Source organism: Poecilia reticulata, linkage group LG10, assembly GCF_000633615.1.
Source record: "Poecilia reticulata strain Guanapo linkage group LG10, Guppy_female_1.0+MT, whole genome shotgun sequence".
Lineage (NCBI taxonomy): Eukaryota > Metazoa > Chordata > Actinopteri > Cyprinodontiformes > Poeciliidae > Poecilia > Poecilia reticulata.
In genome coordinates this window covers 2,090,369-2,104,511 of record NC_024340.1, presented here as the reverse complement: position 1 = coordinate 2,104,511, position 14,143 = coordinate 2,090,369, and the positions used below count along the sequence as shown (strand labels likewise).

General features: G+C 37.5%; 2 protein-coding genes across 2 annotated transcripts; both read left to right on the top strand.

The window, feature by feature from the left end:
• The first annotated feature begins 1,827 nt into the window (after positions 1-1,827).
• Positions 1,828-4,300, top strand: pin4 (protein (peptidylprolyl cis/trans isomerase) NIMA-interacting, 4 (parvulin)). The gene is made up of 4 exons (XM_008419539.2): positions 1,828-1,984; positions 2,166-2,233; positions 3,210-3,329; positions 3,915-4,300. The coding sequence occupies exons 1-4, from the start codon at positions 1,948-1,950 to the stop codon at positions 4,071-4,073; spliced, it is 384 nt and encodes a 127-aa protein (XP_008417761.2). The 5' UTR covers positions 1,828-1,947; the 3' UTR covers positions 4,074-4,300.
• Positions 4,301-5,960: 1,660 nt separating this feature from the next.
• On the top strand, positions 5,961-12,916 carry faf2 (Fas associated factor family member 2). The gene is made up of 11 exons (XM_008419538.1): positions 5,961-6,067; positions 8,053-8,121; positions 8,235-8,369; positions 8,472-8,548; positions 8,628-8,766; positions 8,851-8,936; positions 9,052-9,143; positions 10,047-10,224; positions 11,126-11,297; positions 11,382-11,525; positions 11,674-12,916. The coding sequence occupies exons 1-11, from the start codon at positions 6,005-6,007 to the stop codon at positions 11,854-11,856; spliced, it is 1,338 nt and encodes a 445-aa protein (XP_008417760.1). The 5' UTR covers positions 5,961-6,004; the 3' UTR covers positions 11,857-12,916.
• Positions 12,917-14,143: the final 1,227 nt, after the last annotated feature.

Below are 14,143 nucleotides of genomic sequence, written 5' to 3'. Positions count from 1 at the left end.
ATTCCGCACGTCTGTCGTGAATGAGAATTCATTCTAAAAATTGTTCTTTTATGTCATGTTGAGAAAAAGATAAGAGTGATAAGAGACAAGAGACAGCACACACAAAAAAGAAAGTTAAAAAAATGAAGATTAAGAAAATAGTTTTTAGTTAATCAAAAATGACATTTCAAACATTCACTTTACTTTTTATGCAAGTAGTAATCCAGGGACTTGTTCTGTACATGTTTTTATATCTGTTCTTATCAAAGTGAAGATTCGGATGCATGCGTTCTCTCTAGCCCCATCAAGTGTTCAGTTTGTACCCATGTTGTGGAACATCAAGCAAACTCTGTTATTCTGCCTGCACCATGGCAGCAGATGCTTTCCTCTTCTAGAACAGTTCTTTAAAAAATTTTACTTTTAAAGTGGTTTGCATGATATTGCATAAAAAGCGGCTCCTCCTTTTCTAACCGCTTTGTCTCATTTCCAGTCGGTTTGAATCCTGCAATTATTGCTTCATTTGAAGCGGACGTTGTTTCTTTCTTTGTAAAGTTCTGCGCTCTCTTCCCTTTCTCACTTTTAAGACTGATGATTAGGAATAGGCCTTTGTGTCATGTCTTCTCGATACGCAGAGAAACAGGAAGTCGTGCGATCATGAGAAGTAAAAACGTCACAGAGCTTAATAACGGTTTTAGAAAAGTAAAGCCCAATTCTAAAAGTAAAGCTTGCATATTTCCTTTTGGAGCTAAATTTGCTGAAACACTAGGCACAATAGCAGTTATGTTCATGACATAAGTTGTTCTGATGTAAGATTTATATTGGGAGCATCTTGTCACCTGTGATGGTTACTGTGGGGTCAAAGAGTCACAGCTTGAAAACTGCTACAAGTGAAGAATGTGAAATTATTGCTGTAGTTATAAAAGATTAATGTACTTCACACATTTTTTTTTTTTTTACCAGTGCACACATTTTTTTTCGGTGATTTGTGGTATATGTCTCTGCATGACATCTCATGAACTGAAAAGCATAAAGGGAAGAAAAACCAAAGGTGACCTTTAACAAGGGAAATTTATGCAACTTTGTTTAAAAAAAAAAGACCTAAATATTACAAGCTCTCACATTTGACTTGTGTTTTGTACCAGTTTTACTGCTAATTGGAAATGTTTTGTCATTTCTACCTTAATATCACACTCACCGAAACAGATTTTGGTCTTTGGCATGTTTAAGTACGTTTATCTTTTGTATGGAGACACAGCGTAATGTGGATAAAAAAGGAAACACTGTGATGTAGAGGGTCATACTATCCCATGGTGACCCTATTAAACACACTCTAGAGGTTTTGAGCCATAATGGCTGCTATGAGAGAATATGGTTTATACAAGAGGCAGTCCAGCAAATACCAGACACAGAGATGACACCAGGTTTGGTCAGCAGGATATTGAATGTCTTCATGCGTATTTAATCAACAGCCGCGCTGACCTGTGCTCCACTCTGTTGCCACTTCTTCTGTGACGGACCGCTCTGCTTCCCTCCTTTTTCGCTTAACTCAAAGTTAGCAGCAGCTCCTGTAAATTAATCTCTGTTTATTGTTGAACTGTATAAACACCATATCAAAAATGCAACAGTGATTCAATAAAGTGTTTGAAAAACAAGATATCTTACAGTCTTAAACATTTGTCCATATCAGTGTATTTTGATTAGTTCACAACAAAAAACAGGTAGTATATTTATAAGTACATAAATTTAAAAAAAAAAAAGTTACCAGCCAAGTGACTTTGCAAAGACGATGTTGAACACGAGATGGCGCTGTGGCTTGTTTTAGCTCGCTACTAACTAACAAGTCAAAGAAGAAGAAACCAAAACAGTCCTGTGCAGCAGTTTACTACGCATGCTTATTACTACACTCGAAATCACGTTATTATTTGTACGTTTTCTGTTTAAATCTCAAACCCACGTTTAGCAGAAAGAATGCCACCGAAAGGAAAAGGTGGAAAGGGGGGTAAAGGTCAGTGTCTCACAGCGTACCTGCTGTTTATGATCTGATATTGTCAGCTGCAGGTGCTAGCCTGTAAGTTAGCATACACTGATGTACTTCAGTGTAATGGGAGAGTTTACACTAACATTACTCTGAATAACGTGAGGCTCTCCACTCTGGTGTGACGTGTGCTGTGGTGCTGTCTGTGCAGGAGCTGCTTCAGGAAGTTCAGACGCTGACAAAAAGGAAAAAACGCCTAAAGGAGGCACAGCTGTTAAGGTATCCACTAAATACACTTTAACTCCAGCAACTCTGCAAAAAAAAAAAAAAAAAGCCAATATAGATGGTATTATTGAGGGTTTTTGTCACATTTTGTCTGACCTCTAAAACATTTTATTTTATTTGTGTACCATTGGTGTAAAATCTGCACATATTCCAATGTTATTATCGCAACATTAATTGTATTATGTTTGAATTTTTGTTGAAAGACCAACACAAAGGAGCACATCAGTTGTAAAGTGGTAGGACATGCGTAGATGTTTCTTTTTCTAGAACCACCTTTGCAGTGCCGAGCCAAACTGGAGAAGGTCTGATTGGATCAGTTCCCAACTCTTGCCACAGAGTCTCATCTAAATGTAGGTGTGGACTTTGACTAGGCCTTTCCTTGACACACGAGGAGGTTTTCTTCCAGGATAGCCCTGTATTTACCTCCATCTGTCTCCCTGTCAATTCTGACTAGCTTTCCTGTCCTTGCTAAAGAAAACATCATCCCCACAGCTTGGTTCTGCCTCCATTTATCAATTTGGGGTGGATGGTTGTGGATTTTCTCAGCTCCCATAGCATGGAATGAAAATTATGTGTTTCATTTTCGTTACATTTATTAATTATGTTCTTGATTTGATTTATTTATGTCAAACAGGTTTTTAAAAACAAGAAACAAAGCAATCAGTACGAAAGAGAAATCACGTGCATACATAAACAAGAACAAAATAATTTGTTTACCAGTACTTTTCTGTTTGAAAAGGATAGGAAGAATCCTAGGCCTCTTCTTGGTCTCTCACAAAATTTTCCCCAAAATATACATACAAATTTATATTGTGACAAAATCCGAAAAAGTTCATGAGGCATAAGTAGAACATATAAAATGTCTTCTGTCAGGAAATGTTGACCTGGCTGTATGGTTTCAGTAATGCTGAAGAATCATCAGATTCAGCTAATCGTATATGTAAACCTCCCAACATATTTCTCTCCCCAGGTCCGACACATTCTCTGCGAAAAGCACGGAAAATGCATGGAGGCCATGGAGAAATTGAAAGCTGGAGTTCGTTTCAGTGAAGTAGCAACACAATACAGTGAAGACAAAGCAAGACAAGGAGTAAGTATGCGCATAAGCCAGCCGATTCTTCTTTTTTTTTTTTTTTTTTTTTGTGGTTATTTTTTTTTTTATTACTAGCTATGTATTTTTGCATCTTGATTTTCACAATTCCAGTTAGTGCTACGCATACGTCCTTCTTGTAGTTGAGCTCACAATTATTTTTTGTTTTACATTTTCCATCATATATTTGTTTGAATGAGGTCAGATACACTTGAAYGAACTGCCACATCACATCTTTTAGCAAAGTTTCTGTTTGTGTCACCGTTTGCTGGAAAACAACACCTTCTGTAAATAAGTGCAAGGTAATAGTACTAAGTGACCTTACAATGATCTCTTAGTCATGATCAAACCATGAATCTTAAGATTCTTGACTGCGTCATTGCCGACAGCTGTTTTATTTAGCATCAACTCCTCTTTATTCCACCTGCATCAGAGACCAGAACACCCACTCGTGGTTTCCTCTGAAATTGAAAGAAACGTCAATGAAGTGGTTATCTTAGTATAAATGTATATGTCCAGTTTTGGAAATATTAATGTTTGCATCACGCTTTTACTCATATCAAGAATATTGCTCTTCCATGACAGGGTGACCTGGGTTGGATGACGCGAGGCTCCATGGTGGGACCTTTCCAGGAGGCAGCGTTTGCTCTACCTGTCAGTTCGATGGATAAACCCGTCTACACAGACCCACCTGTCAAGACGAAGTTTGGATATCATATCATTATGGTCGAGGGGAAAAAGTAGAACAGGCTAGCTCTTTTGGAATAAATATCACAATTGTGCAGAAACATTGAGGAGGGAAAAAAAAGATATTGTCCAGTTAATCTATTAAAATGTTCACTTCTATTCTAGGTCTGTTTTCTCAAAATAAACCTTTTCATTTATTGTTTTTTTTTAACTTGACTTTAAGACTTCTGCAATGCAAATGCCAACGCAAGCAAATTAATAAATTTTGTTTATGTTGTGTTAAATTTGCAGTATTGATTTGTGTGTGAAAAGTGGTGGTACAGAAAAATGAAAGTATGACCAAAGATTAAATATTTTTTTGTCTTTCAATTCAGAAAGTGAAACCTAAGACTTATGCAGATTCGTAACATACATTGAAACATTTCAGAGCTTTATTTCTTGTCTTTTTTACAGCATACACATGATGTAAAACGATATAACAGCGTCTTATATCGTAGTTGTATTTTAACAGACTGAAACTTTCAAAAGCCATGGCACACAAGCCCATATGTGGTTCAAGTTTCTAGAACATGCCCAAGATGACACATCAAATGTTATTTGGTCACCACAAAGATAATCAGACAGCGATTACGCAAGGTTTTTTGGGGGTTGTTTTAGCATGAATACTACCCTGGGTGGTGCACAAAAAGTCAAATGGTTTTGCAACATTTCGTGCTAATGTACGAGATGTTAAGGATGAATTTTATTTTCTTCTAAATGTGCCTTTTTTAATTCTAGAAAATATTCATATTATCCTATATCATGAAGTGAGAACTGCGTAAGACTTTTTTGTGCTCAGTTGGTTACTGCTTGGTATTTTGTGTCCTCAATGCTCCAAGATATAAAACGTAGGGTCAGTGTCTAGATAATGCAACTATTACTTTCTGCTTATACACTGACATATTTTGTTTAGAATATGGTATAATTAAGTTGTAGTATGTCATGATGGCTAGGAGGATCAAAAATACGTTTAATTTGTTAAGCAATACTCTCAGGAGATATTTATTCTTTTAAAACGAACTCTCACCCTGCTGGCGAAAAAACGTTTTGGACAAAGAAAAGTTTGCGTCTAGTGAAAGGTGGAACAACAAAAACAGAAGTCTTAAAAATGTGTTCCTCCAGTTTAGTAATGCTGCCGGTCTTGAACTGAGCTGCGGGGATGGATGTTGTGCTGAAACAGAAGTTAATACAACTCTGAATGGTATAAAACCTGTCAACTATTGGAGACATCTGGATCCAATACTCTATTACTATAGCTTTGTTATAAACAGGACTATAATGTTATCCTTATAGATAACAGGCTTTATTCTAATATTTCATCATTTCTGGGGGCAGAAATGAAATCACAGTTTTACTCAGTTATGTTAAAAGATTGTAGAGACTTCCTGTTTATATCCATTATTAATACTATAACGTGAATACAAAACCTGACTAACCTCACCCAGAACTGTCGTCTTAGCAACATCATCAGACAGATATTACTCAAGAACTGTAGACAAGCATCAAACTGAAGCTGATGGTTTACATTTCAGTGAGTAAGCTCTGCATAGTTTAATATGATTAATCTGCAATTATTGTTTTAAAGACACTTTAATATTTAACTCCTCTTAAGGATAAAAAAGTAGTCCAGCAGCAAGTATTAGAGAAACTGTCATTTTGAGCCTGTGTGAATTAGATACACAATATTAAATTTATGAACCCATTATTTAGTTTTAACTTAATTAAAGTTGTATTATCAATTTACCTATAAGAAAGAAAAACAAAATTAGTGAAACGTTTAGTGATTTGTTAACAGTAGAGAGTACATAGAAATCATATCCAAAAAACAATTGTAATAGAACATCCAAAGCACTAGGCGGCAGCAGCGCTCGGGGCGTGCGGTAACGCAACCAGCAGCAGGAAAAGACGGTTGACGTTCTTACGCCTGGCTAGATGATTGGCGAGGTAAGATGGCGGCGCCAGAGGAGCCAGAATTATCCCAGGCGCAGACCGAAAAACTCCTTCAATTTCAGGTAGACAGCCAAAAATCCTCATTAACACCCTTCCATTTGAAACCTCCAATGTCGATACGTTTCCACTCACAGCTGGTCGCTGTGAACAGGTCGAAGGGTTGTGTGGAAAGCCTTTTTTTCCATACACTTAACTTCGATAACGATCCCCCAACGGCAACTGGAAGCAGAGCTACCAAAAAGGAGCTAAGCTAACCAACAAGTTAGCAGACTTTCTGGGACGTGGTTGGGCTAAAAAATCGTCAATTTTGCCACATAGTTCTAATAGACACAAACTCTGTGAATCAGAAACATCAATGTTTCGACTGTTAGGGATATTAATCTTGGATTGTGTCTCCATTTATCGTTGGCTACTTAACATTTGCTAAGTCAACATTAGCACAGCTGTCATTCTCAGACTGACACTGAAGTTTGATGACGACTCAGTGTTTCAGATTCGTTTATTCAACGTGTTAGGATGTGACTGTAAGACCTGGCAATGTAATGTTGTCCCTTTAGTCTGATGTGTGTTGAGGAGACTGTTTGTACGCTAGTCGTATGAATCAAGTCATATTTAGCTCAGTTGCACTCGAGTCAAATGTATATTCTATTCTCTTTCGATTTGTTTAAGTAATCTAATTTTGGCAGGCGATCAACTCCTTTAGTCATCTTTAGGTAACTGTTTACAAAACGATTACTTTAGTGTTTTTTATCAGATCCAATCATATTTTAGCTAAGTTAAAAGGCTGAAAAGACTTATTGTGGTTGGACAGGATTTCTGTTTGTTGTTATTGCAATTATTTTGACGTATACCTTCAAATAAGGTGTTGACATATTCCATTGGGCGCAATTTATTTTTTTATATCGCCAATTCACATCAGATCCCAACTCATTGCACTGAACTGAACCAAAGTCTCATTCACATCTGAATGTAAAACCAGAATAATCTACACATCTACAGCACTTAAGTTACTCTCCATGTTAATATTGCTTTATCATTGTCACAGATTATTCTATATTTGCTCAATTCTAGCAAAAACCTTGTCATACTAGCTAAATAATGTGGTTACTTTTGAAAAAAAGTTGTTTGAATTTTATTAGTATAAGAAATGTTTTCAGTGTTAAAAAGAGTAAAAGGGGAAAAAATCCTTAGAACAAAGTGGCTTTTAACTTGCCACATTTTTTTAGCATTATATTTAAATTTAAGAAATTAACCAACAAATAGTTTCCCATCTATGATGACATCTGGACTTCGCGCGTTCTTATTTGATATTTGGTGTACAGGTACTTGAAAACTAAATGACCTTTTTTTTTAATTTAACGAAATAGAAAAACTTCATGCAAATCAAAGAGCTTTGGCTGACCAAAGGTTTTAGAAAACGGCATAAATAAAGACGAAAAGCCGATTCACATAGGAATCACTATACGTATTTACTACGATTCGGAATCGATATAAAATGCCCCAAAATCGATTTTAAACAGATAAAACAAATCTACTGACTTTCGGCCACCATTGTACACAAGTGTGGAAATCACCAAAACAAACAAGAAATTACAAAAAATGAAAGCAAGAAATTCAATGTCTTTGTTGAAAGCAAATGTTTTGGACTCATTTTAGTTTTTAATCTCGTGCCCGGGATGACCGAGCTTGACATGAGCCTCACCGAATGTAAGGTCTAAAAAAATGAAGATCAGGCCCTTCAAAACACTGCAAATGTGCGGAGCTCAAATATGCCAGACCTCAAGTCATTTGAAATGTCAACCTGAAATGGCCTATAAGCTGTTTTTCAGCAAACACTGATAGTAGCCCGTTTAGTATAATCCAAGTTATGTGTACGTAACACACAGCAGCATTTAACCTCATTTTATCGGGAACAAAAAAAAAATGTATTCCAATCCTGCGTTAGTTGCAGCTCGAAGCTGTAGCCGGGGGATGGGGGGGAATCAATTAGTTCTAAAACCAGCTTTTCTACTTTGACTTCTTCCTGACTTTCTGTTTATGTCCACAGGACTTAACTGGGTTGGAATCAATGGACCAATGCCGCCGAACATTAGAGCAGCATAATTGGAACATAGAGGTAAAGTCGCACGACAAAGCAGTCGCATTTTATCATCGCTCTGTCGTTGTTGTTGCACATAATGCTGAAAAACAAACTCCATTTTGATGGGTTTGCATGTGTGTGTGTTGCAGGCTGCAGTTCAGGACAGACTTAATGAGCAGGAAGGAGTTCCCAGTGTGTTTAACCCTCCACCATCCAGACCTCTCCAGGTCAACACAGCAGACCACAGAGTATATAGTTACATCGTCTCGAGGCCTCAGCCGAGGGTACGTCTTTTTGATTTAAGAAATAGATACCAAGAATCATGTTTTCAGTTGGAATAGAGTTAATCAGTGCTGTTTTTTTGTTTTGTTTTTTCTTTTCCCAAGGGATTACTAGGATGGGGTTACTATTTGATTATGCTACCATTCAGAGTTACATATTACACACTTCTGGATATATTCAGGTAATCATAGCGGATTTAATTACAAGCTATCACAAATCAGGAAGAGGACTTTGGGTGATGTGTTGTCTTTTGCTCCAAGGTTGGCCCTGCGATTCATCAGACCAGACCCCAGGGCTCGCGTGACCGACCCTGTCGGAGACGTTGTGTCTTTCATTCATAGTTTTGAGGAAAAATACGGACAGTCGCACCCCGTGTTTTACCAGGGCACGTACAGCCAGGTGAGTCTGTAGATATGAAAACAAACAAACAAACAAAAAAGATTGGAAGAAAATCTAATACATTGTTTACTGTAACTCATGCAGGCACTGAATGATGCCAAACGGGAGCTCCGCTACCTATTGGTGTACCTGCATGGGAATGATCATCAAGACACTGACGAGTTTTGCCGGTACAGTATTTGTGTTTTTTAGTCGGTTATCTAAATGTCAAAAATGTAAAACTGAAATAAGCTTACAAAAAAAGGCTGATCCATTTGAAGGTTTTATTTCTTATCTGTCTCTTAGCTCCACGTTATGTACGGAAGAGGTCATAACCTTTCTCAACACAAGAATGCTCTTCTGGGCATGCTCAACTAGCAAACCAGAGGGTTACAGAGGTAACACTGTTATTCCTATGATTAATACATGTTTGATTATTTATTTACATAATTATAAGTTTCATAAAATTTTACCGCATTCCTCCCAGCACTCCTATTGACTTTTGCAGAAATGCACTGCTCCCAGTCAGAAGCAACCAATCAGAAGGTTTTAGCACCATCTGACATGCTCATGTGCGCACTGCTCAACGTGCTAACGGCAGAGAAACAACTTACCATTACAGGTGCTTCTCTGTCGTCATCATGCTAACTAGCAGACATGAGCAGCGCATGCACATACATGATTGGCTGCACTAAGACCCTCCTCTTGGCTCTGATTGGTTGTTTCTGAATGATCAGTATATTTATGCAGATGGCAGTAGGACCACAGGAGCCTTCATTATTATTTATTTTAAATTTTTTTTTACAGATTATCTGTGTCCTATCAAATTGTCTCAACATAGTGATAGTTTTAGCAAATATTTAATAAACATGTTTTATAAAAGTTACAAAATGCAGCTTTAAGGATTGAAACTAACAATCATTCTTCAGTGTGTGACCGTTATGCGATCTTATAAGAAATAAGAAATGTTTGTCACAATGTGCAAAAATATATAACCTTTAGCGGAGTTAGAACTTGGAGGCTGTTTGTGTTCTACATTTCACCTCTTGGTGTTCTAAGTAATATTTAATTCAATGCAGTAATGATTGTGTGAATACAAAGATATAATTTAGAGTTCTATTAGAAAAGGACTCAACATGCTTATTGAGATTCCTGTTGCTTTTAACAACACAAGTGGGTTTAATTTTTGGAAAATGAAAGCACATTTACCTCAGAGTTAAAATAACTGTGCAGTAACGACTGTTTGAAGCGTTCAATCGAGACGATTTAAAACGTACGCGACGTGTTCCGGCGTGTTTTAGTGTCACAGGCGTTGCGGGAGAACACCTACCCGTTCCTGGCCATGATCATGCTGAAGGACCGCAAGATGACCGTGGTGGGACGGCTGGAGGGTGTCATTCAGCCAGAGGACCTCATCAATCAACTTACTTACATCATGGATGCCAACCAAACATATCTGATGTCGGAGCGTCTTGAACGGTACAACAAATCGCCAATCTGCTTGAGTTTGAAAGGATGCGTATTTTTGGTTTTTGAAAATTAAAATTTTTCATAAATGTGTTTTATAGCTTCTTTCTCTTTTAAGTCTGAGAACAATATCATAATATCACCAAAATAAAGTTGTAATACTTTTAAATTGAATTAGTACTTCGGAGAATTCCAATGTAAAAATGAAGTTAAAGTTCTCCAAAATAACAAAAACAATTGTTGAGCATTTTATGATGTTATACTTTGGTATAGGTTTCACTTCATAGAAATACTTTCTCTCTTTACACATCTTGATAACTCTATCAAAACTATGTTTTTTCATAGAAACAAACTTTTTTCCTCATAATTTTAAGATGCTTTTTTTCCTGATGAAATTGAGTCTTGTTCCTGCTAATATTATGACCACGTTCTTGTAATTAAACAAATTCTTGTAGCCTTAATACGTAGTTGTACAACTCACAGAAGGGATAACTGAAAATATTGAAAATATTTTCTGTCATTTGCAATATTTTTTTACAACAGGAAGTGAGGAAAATTTTATTTATTTTTTTATTAAAATCGGAAGTCAGATCTGATATGACACAAAACCTGAAATTTTATTTCCCAGCCTTATCGCCCAGCGCAGAGACTTGGCAGGATTATTGGCCGCTGGTCATAGGTCACAAGGTGCATGTTGTAGCAGAAGTCCAGGGTGTGTCCTAGTTCACCTGCATTCTTTCATTAAGAATACCCTGCAGCCCTGCATTTTCTTCTTAGTTTTTTTTTTTTTAAATAGATGTATTTTTCACTTTTTTGAAACAAAGTAAAAAAAAAAAATATCTAACCTTATTGTTAGCAAATCTTGACTTCCAAATGCATCATTTTCACTGGACTTCAAACATTTTTGTTTCAGAGAAGAGAGAAACCAGACCCAAGTTCTGAGGCAGCAGCAGGACGAGGCCTACCTCGCCTCCCTGCGTGCCGATCAGGAGAAGGAGCGAAAGAAACGGGCGGAGATGGAGCAACGGAAGCAAGAGGAGGAGATGGTCCGACAAAGTGCTCTTGCAGAGGAAATCAGACGAAGAGTGAGTCGTTTGGGTTTCTGTTTTTGAAACTGCTAAGAGCTCGTACGACCCGGCCTCCCGATTTCTAATCCGCATTGTCTCCAGACACTCGAAGAGGAGAAGGAGAGGAAGTCGGAGTGTCTTCCTCCGGAGCCGCGGGCCGACGACCCAGAAAGTGTCAAAATAGTGTTTAAGCTGCCGAACGATACGAGAGTAGAGAGACGATTCCTGTTCGGTCAGTCTCTGACGGTGAGTAAACTCCATTTCCATGCCCAGCAAAACCTTTCACTTGCACATGTCAACTCGAAACGCTCAAAACTTTAGCAAATGAACCGAGCGGCAACACGCTGCGTTCAGCTGCTCCGGGTTACCCACTCAGCTCTTCCTCTTTTTACAGGTAATACACGACTTCCTTTTCTCTTTGAAAGAAACTCCGGAGAAGTTCCAGATAGTCACAAACTTCCCTCGCCGAGTCTTGCCCTGCCTTCCGACCGAGGAGCAGTCCAACCCACCGACCCTGAAAGAGGCAGGACTCAGCCGCTCCGAGGTCCTTTTTGTTCAGGACCTGACGGACGATTAATAAATGACATACCTCTTCCACGTGGAAACGCATTTCCTCCGACACCCACCCACATTTGTTTTTGTTTTTGTTTTTTTTTTGTTTTTTTTTTTTCATATTCTGTTAAATGGCCATTATGTGTAAGGGATCATTGAGATAAAATTTTCTCCTGGAAGACTAAACCATCCTGCATCCAGTCCACATTTAGTTGTTTACAGGGTTCCCGATAGCCTGGAAAGTCTTGAATTTTATCAAATAAATATTTCTTCAAGTTGTTCCTTGAACTCATCTTATGTTGAAAGTCTTTTTTTTTTTTTTTTACTCTGTTCTTTCAGTAGCTGTCAGCAATTCTCCCTCTTCAACAATAATTTGTCTGAGTAGCTTATTAATACCTGCTGACATAAAAGCAGTAGCATAACTGTTCACGTTCATATCTTCAAATGATCTGTTTGGGCAACAAAGAGTTTTTTTTTTTGTTAAATATATACAGCAGATACAGCATGGAGAAGAATGGATTGTGTGAATGCCTTGGCTTTATCTGTTGCTAATATTCCTGTTTGATCCATTCGTCTGAATTCAAAACGCATTTTGCCAAACGTTTGTACAGTTTCTCCACATTCGTTGACAAGCACAACTAATTTTATTCAAGATGAGTGCGCCGTGGGGGGCGGGGGTGTACGATGGAGGGGCGGACGTATAACTAGTGTAGGAAGACCGTGGGAACCCTGGTTTGAACGAGCCATTAACCTGTACATAAGTTCAATATTTAAAACCCCCAAATTGACCTTATTGTTTTTTTTTTGGTTTGTTTTTTGACTTCAGTCTGTCATTAAACGACCAAATGCAGGTTTGTTACTATGTAAAGCAGACTGCCTCAACCGTATGAAGTTTAAACACAATATTTAACAGACGCCACAGCTTTCACATGTGGCTGTAACTAGTGTAGTAAAAGTCTGCCCATAGTGTGCCTGTGGTTACTCATAGATGCCTGTTTTTTTTTTTTTTTTTGCCTGTAACACCACAATGGGCTCATGTAAAAGATGTAATTTTCCAGCTATAAATTAAAAACGTTTTAAAAATGTGGGTTTATTGAGATTGTACAGCAACGTTGTGTGGCGTATTATGTGTCTTATTATGTGTCTTATTTCACTGATTCTGGAGGATTGAGAGAATTTTTCAAAAACGCGAGTTTTTTTTTTTTTTTTTTTAGCAATAGTTCACATGTTGTTGGACTTTTTACTGTTGTAATTCCATACTTTTTTCAGATTCTGATTTCTAGTATTCTGACAGTTTTAAAAATATTTTCGAAGTAGAAATGCAAAACTGCTGGGACAAAAGAGCTAGGGTTTTTCTACTGGGATTAGGTTTAAAAACAACAGATGAGTGATTAAGTTTATGCGTGTCGACGGTGTGACTGTGGGATTTTCCATACTCTTCTCTGCTTCCGTTTCCAGACATTCCAGTCAGAATGTCATTTATTTCAGCAGTTCTCTTTCCGTGGTAAAAGATTTTTAACGTCCTTTTTCTTTAAGAGGAACTCGAGTCGCAAATTTATAATTGTTCTCAAACTTTTCTTATCCACAATCATAATTATGCAGACAGTTTTATGTACATTCATGCAGCCCTACCTTATATTCACTTGGAACATCCCTTGGAAAGTTGCACCTCTACATCAACATTCAAGATAAAAAAAATTGGGATTTTTCTGTGATGAATGAACTGAATTGAACGATTAACATGTTTTTAACTGGAATGGTGTCATTGATGTGATTTTGCTTCTTTCCTGACACAGGAAAGCTTTTAGACATAATCCATCCATTTTTTTAATGGGATTTGGACCATTTTAAAAGCTTAATGCATCCCCAACTGCTCTATCCATTTTATAAGCTTACTAAAACTGCTTTGGATTGCTGTCTTGTTTAAACACTCAGTTGTCCCCAGGTTTCAACAATGTAACTGTTGTGGGAAAAAAAATAATTTCAGAGCACTCCATGTCCTTCGTTATTTAACTGTTACTGTGTTGCAACCTGTAGCTAACCAGCCCCACAGCTTGATGCTGCCACAACCATGTCAGGCGCTTGGAATTTTTAGCTTCGATTTCCCAAAACATATTTTTATTATTATTATTTTAGTTGCCAGAACTCGAGACTTAACATTTAAAAAAAGTTTTTCGAGGGCTTTTTCCTCAACGTCAACCAATTTATAAACTTGATAAAGAAATGTACCGTATTTTGAGGACTACAGGCCGCTACTTTTTTCTCACGCTTTGAACCATGTGGCTGGTAGCCCGGTGCGGCTTTTCTGTGGA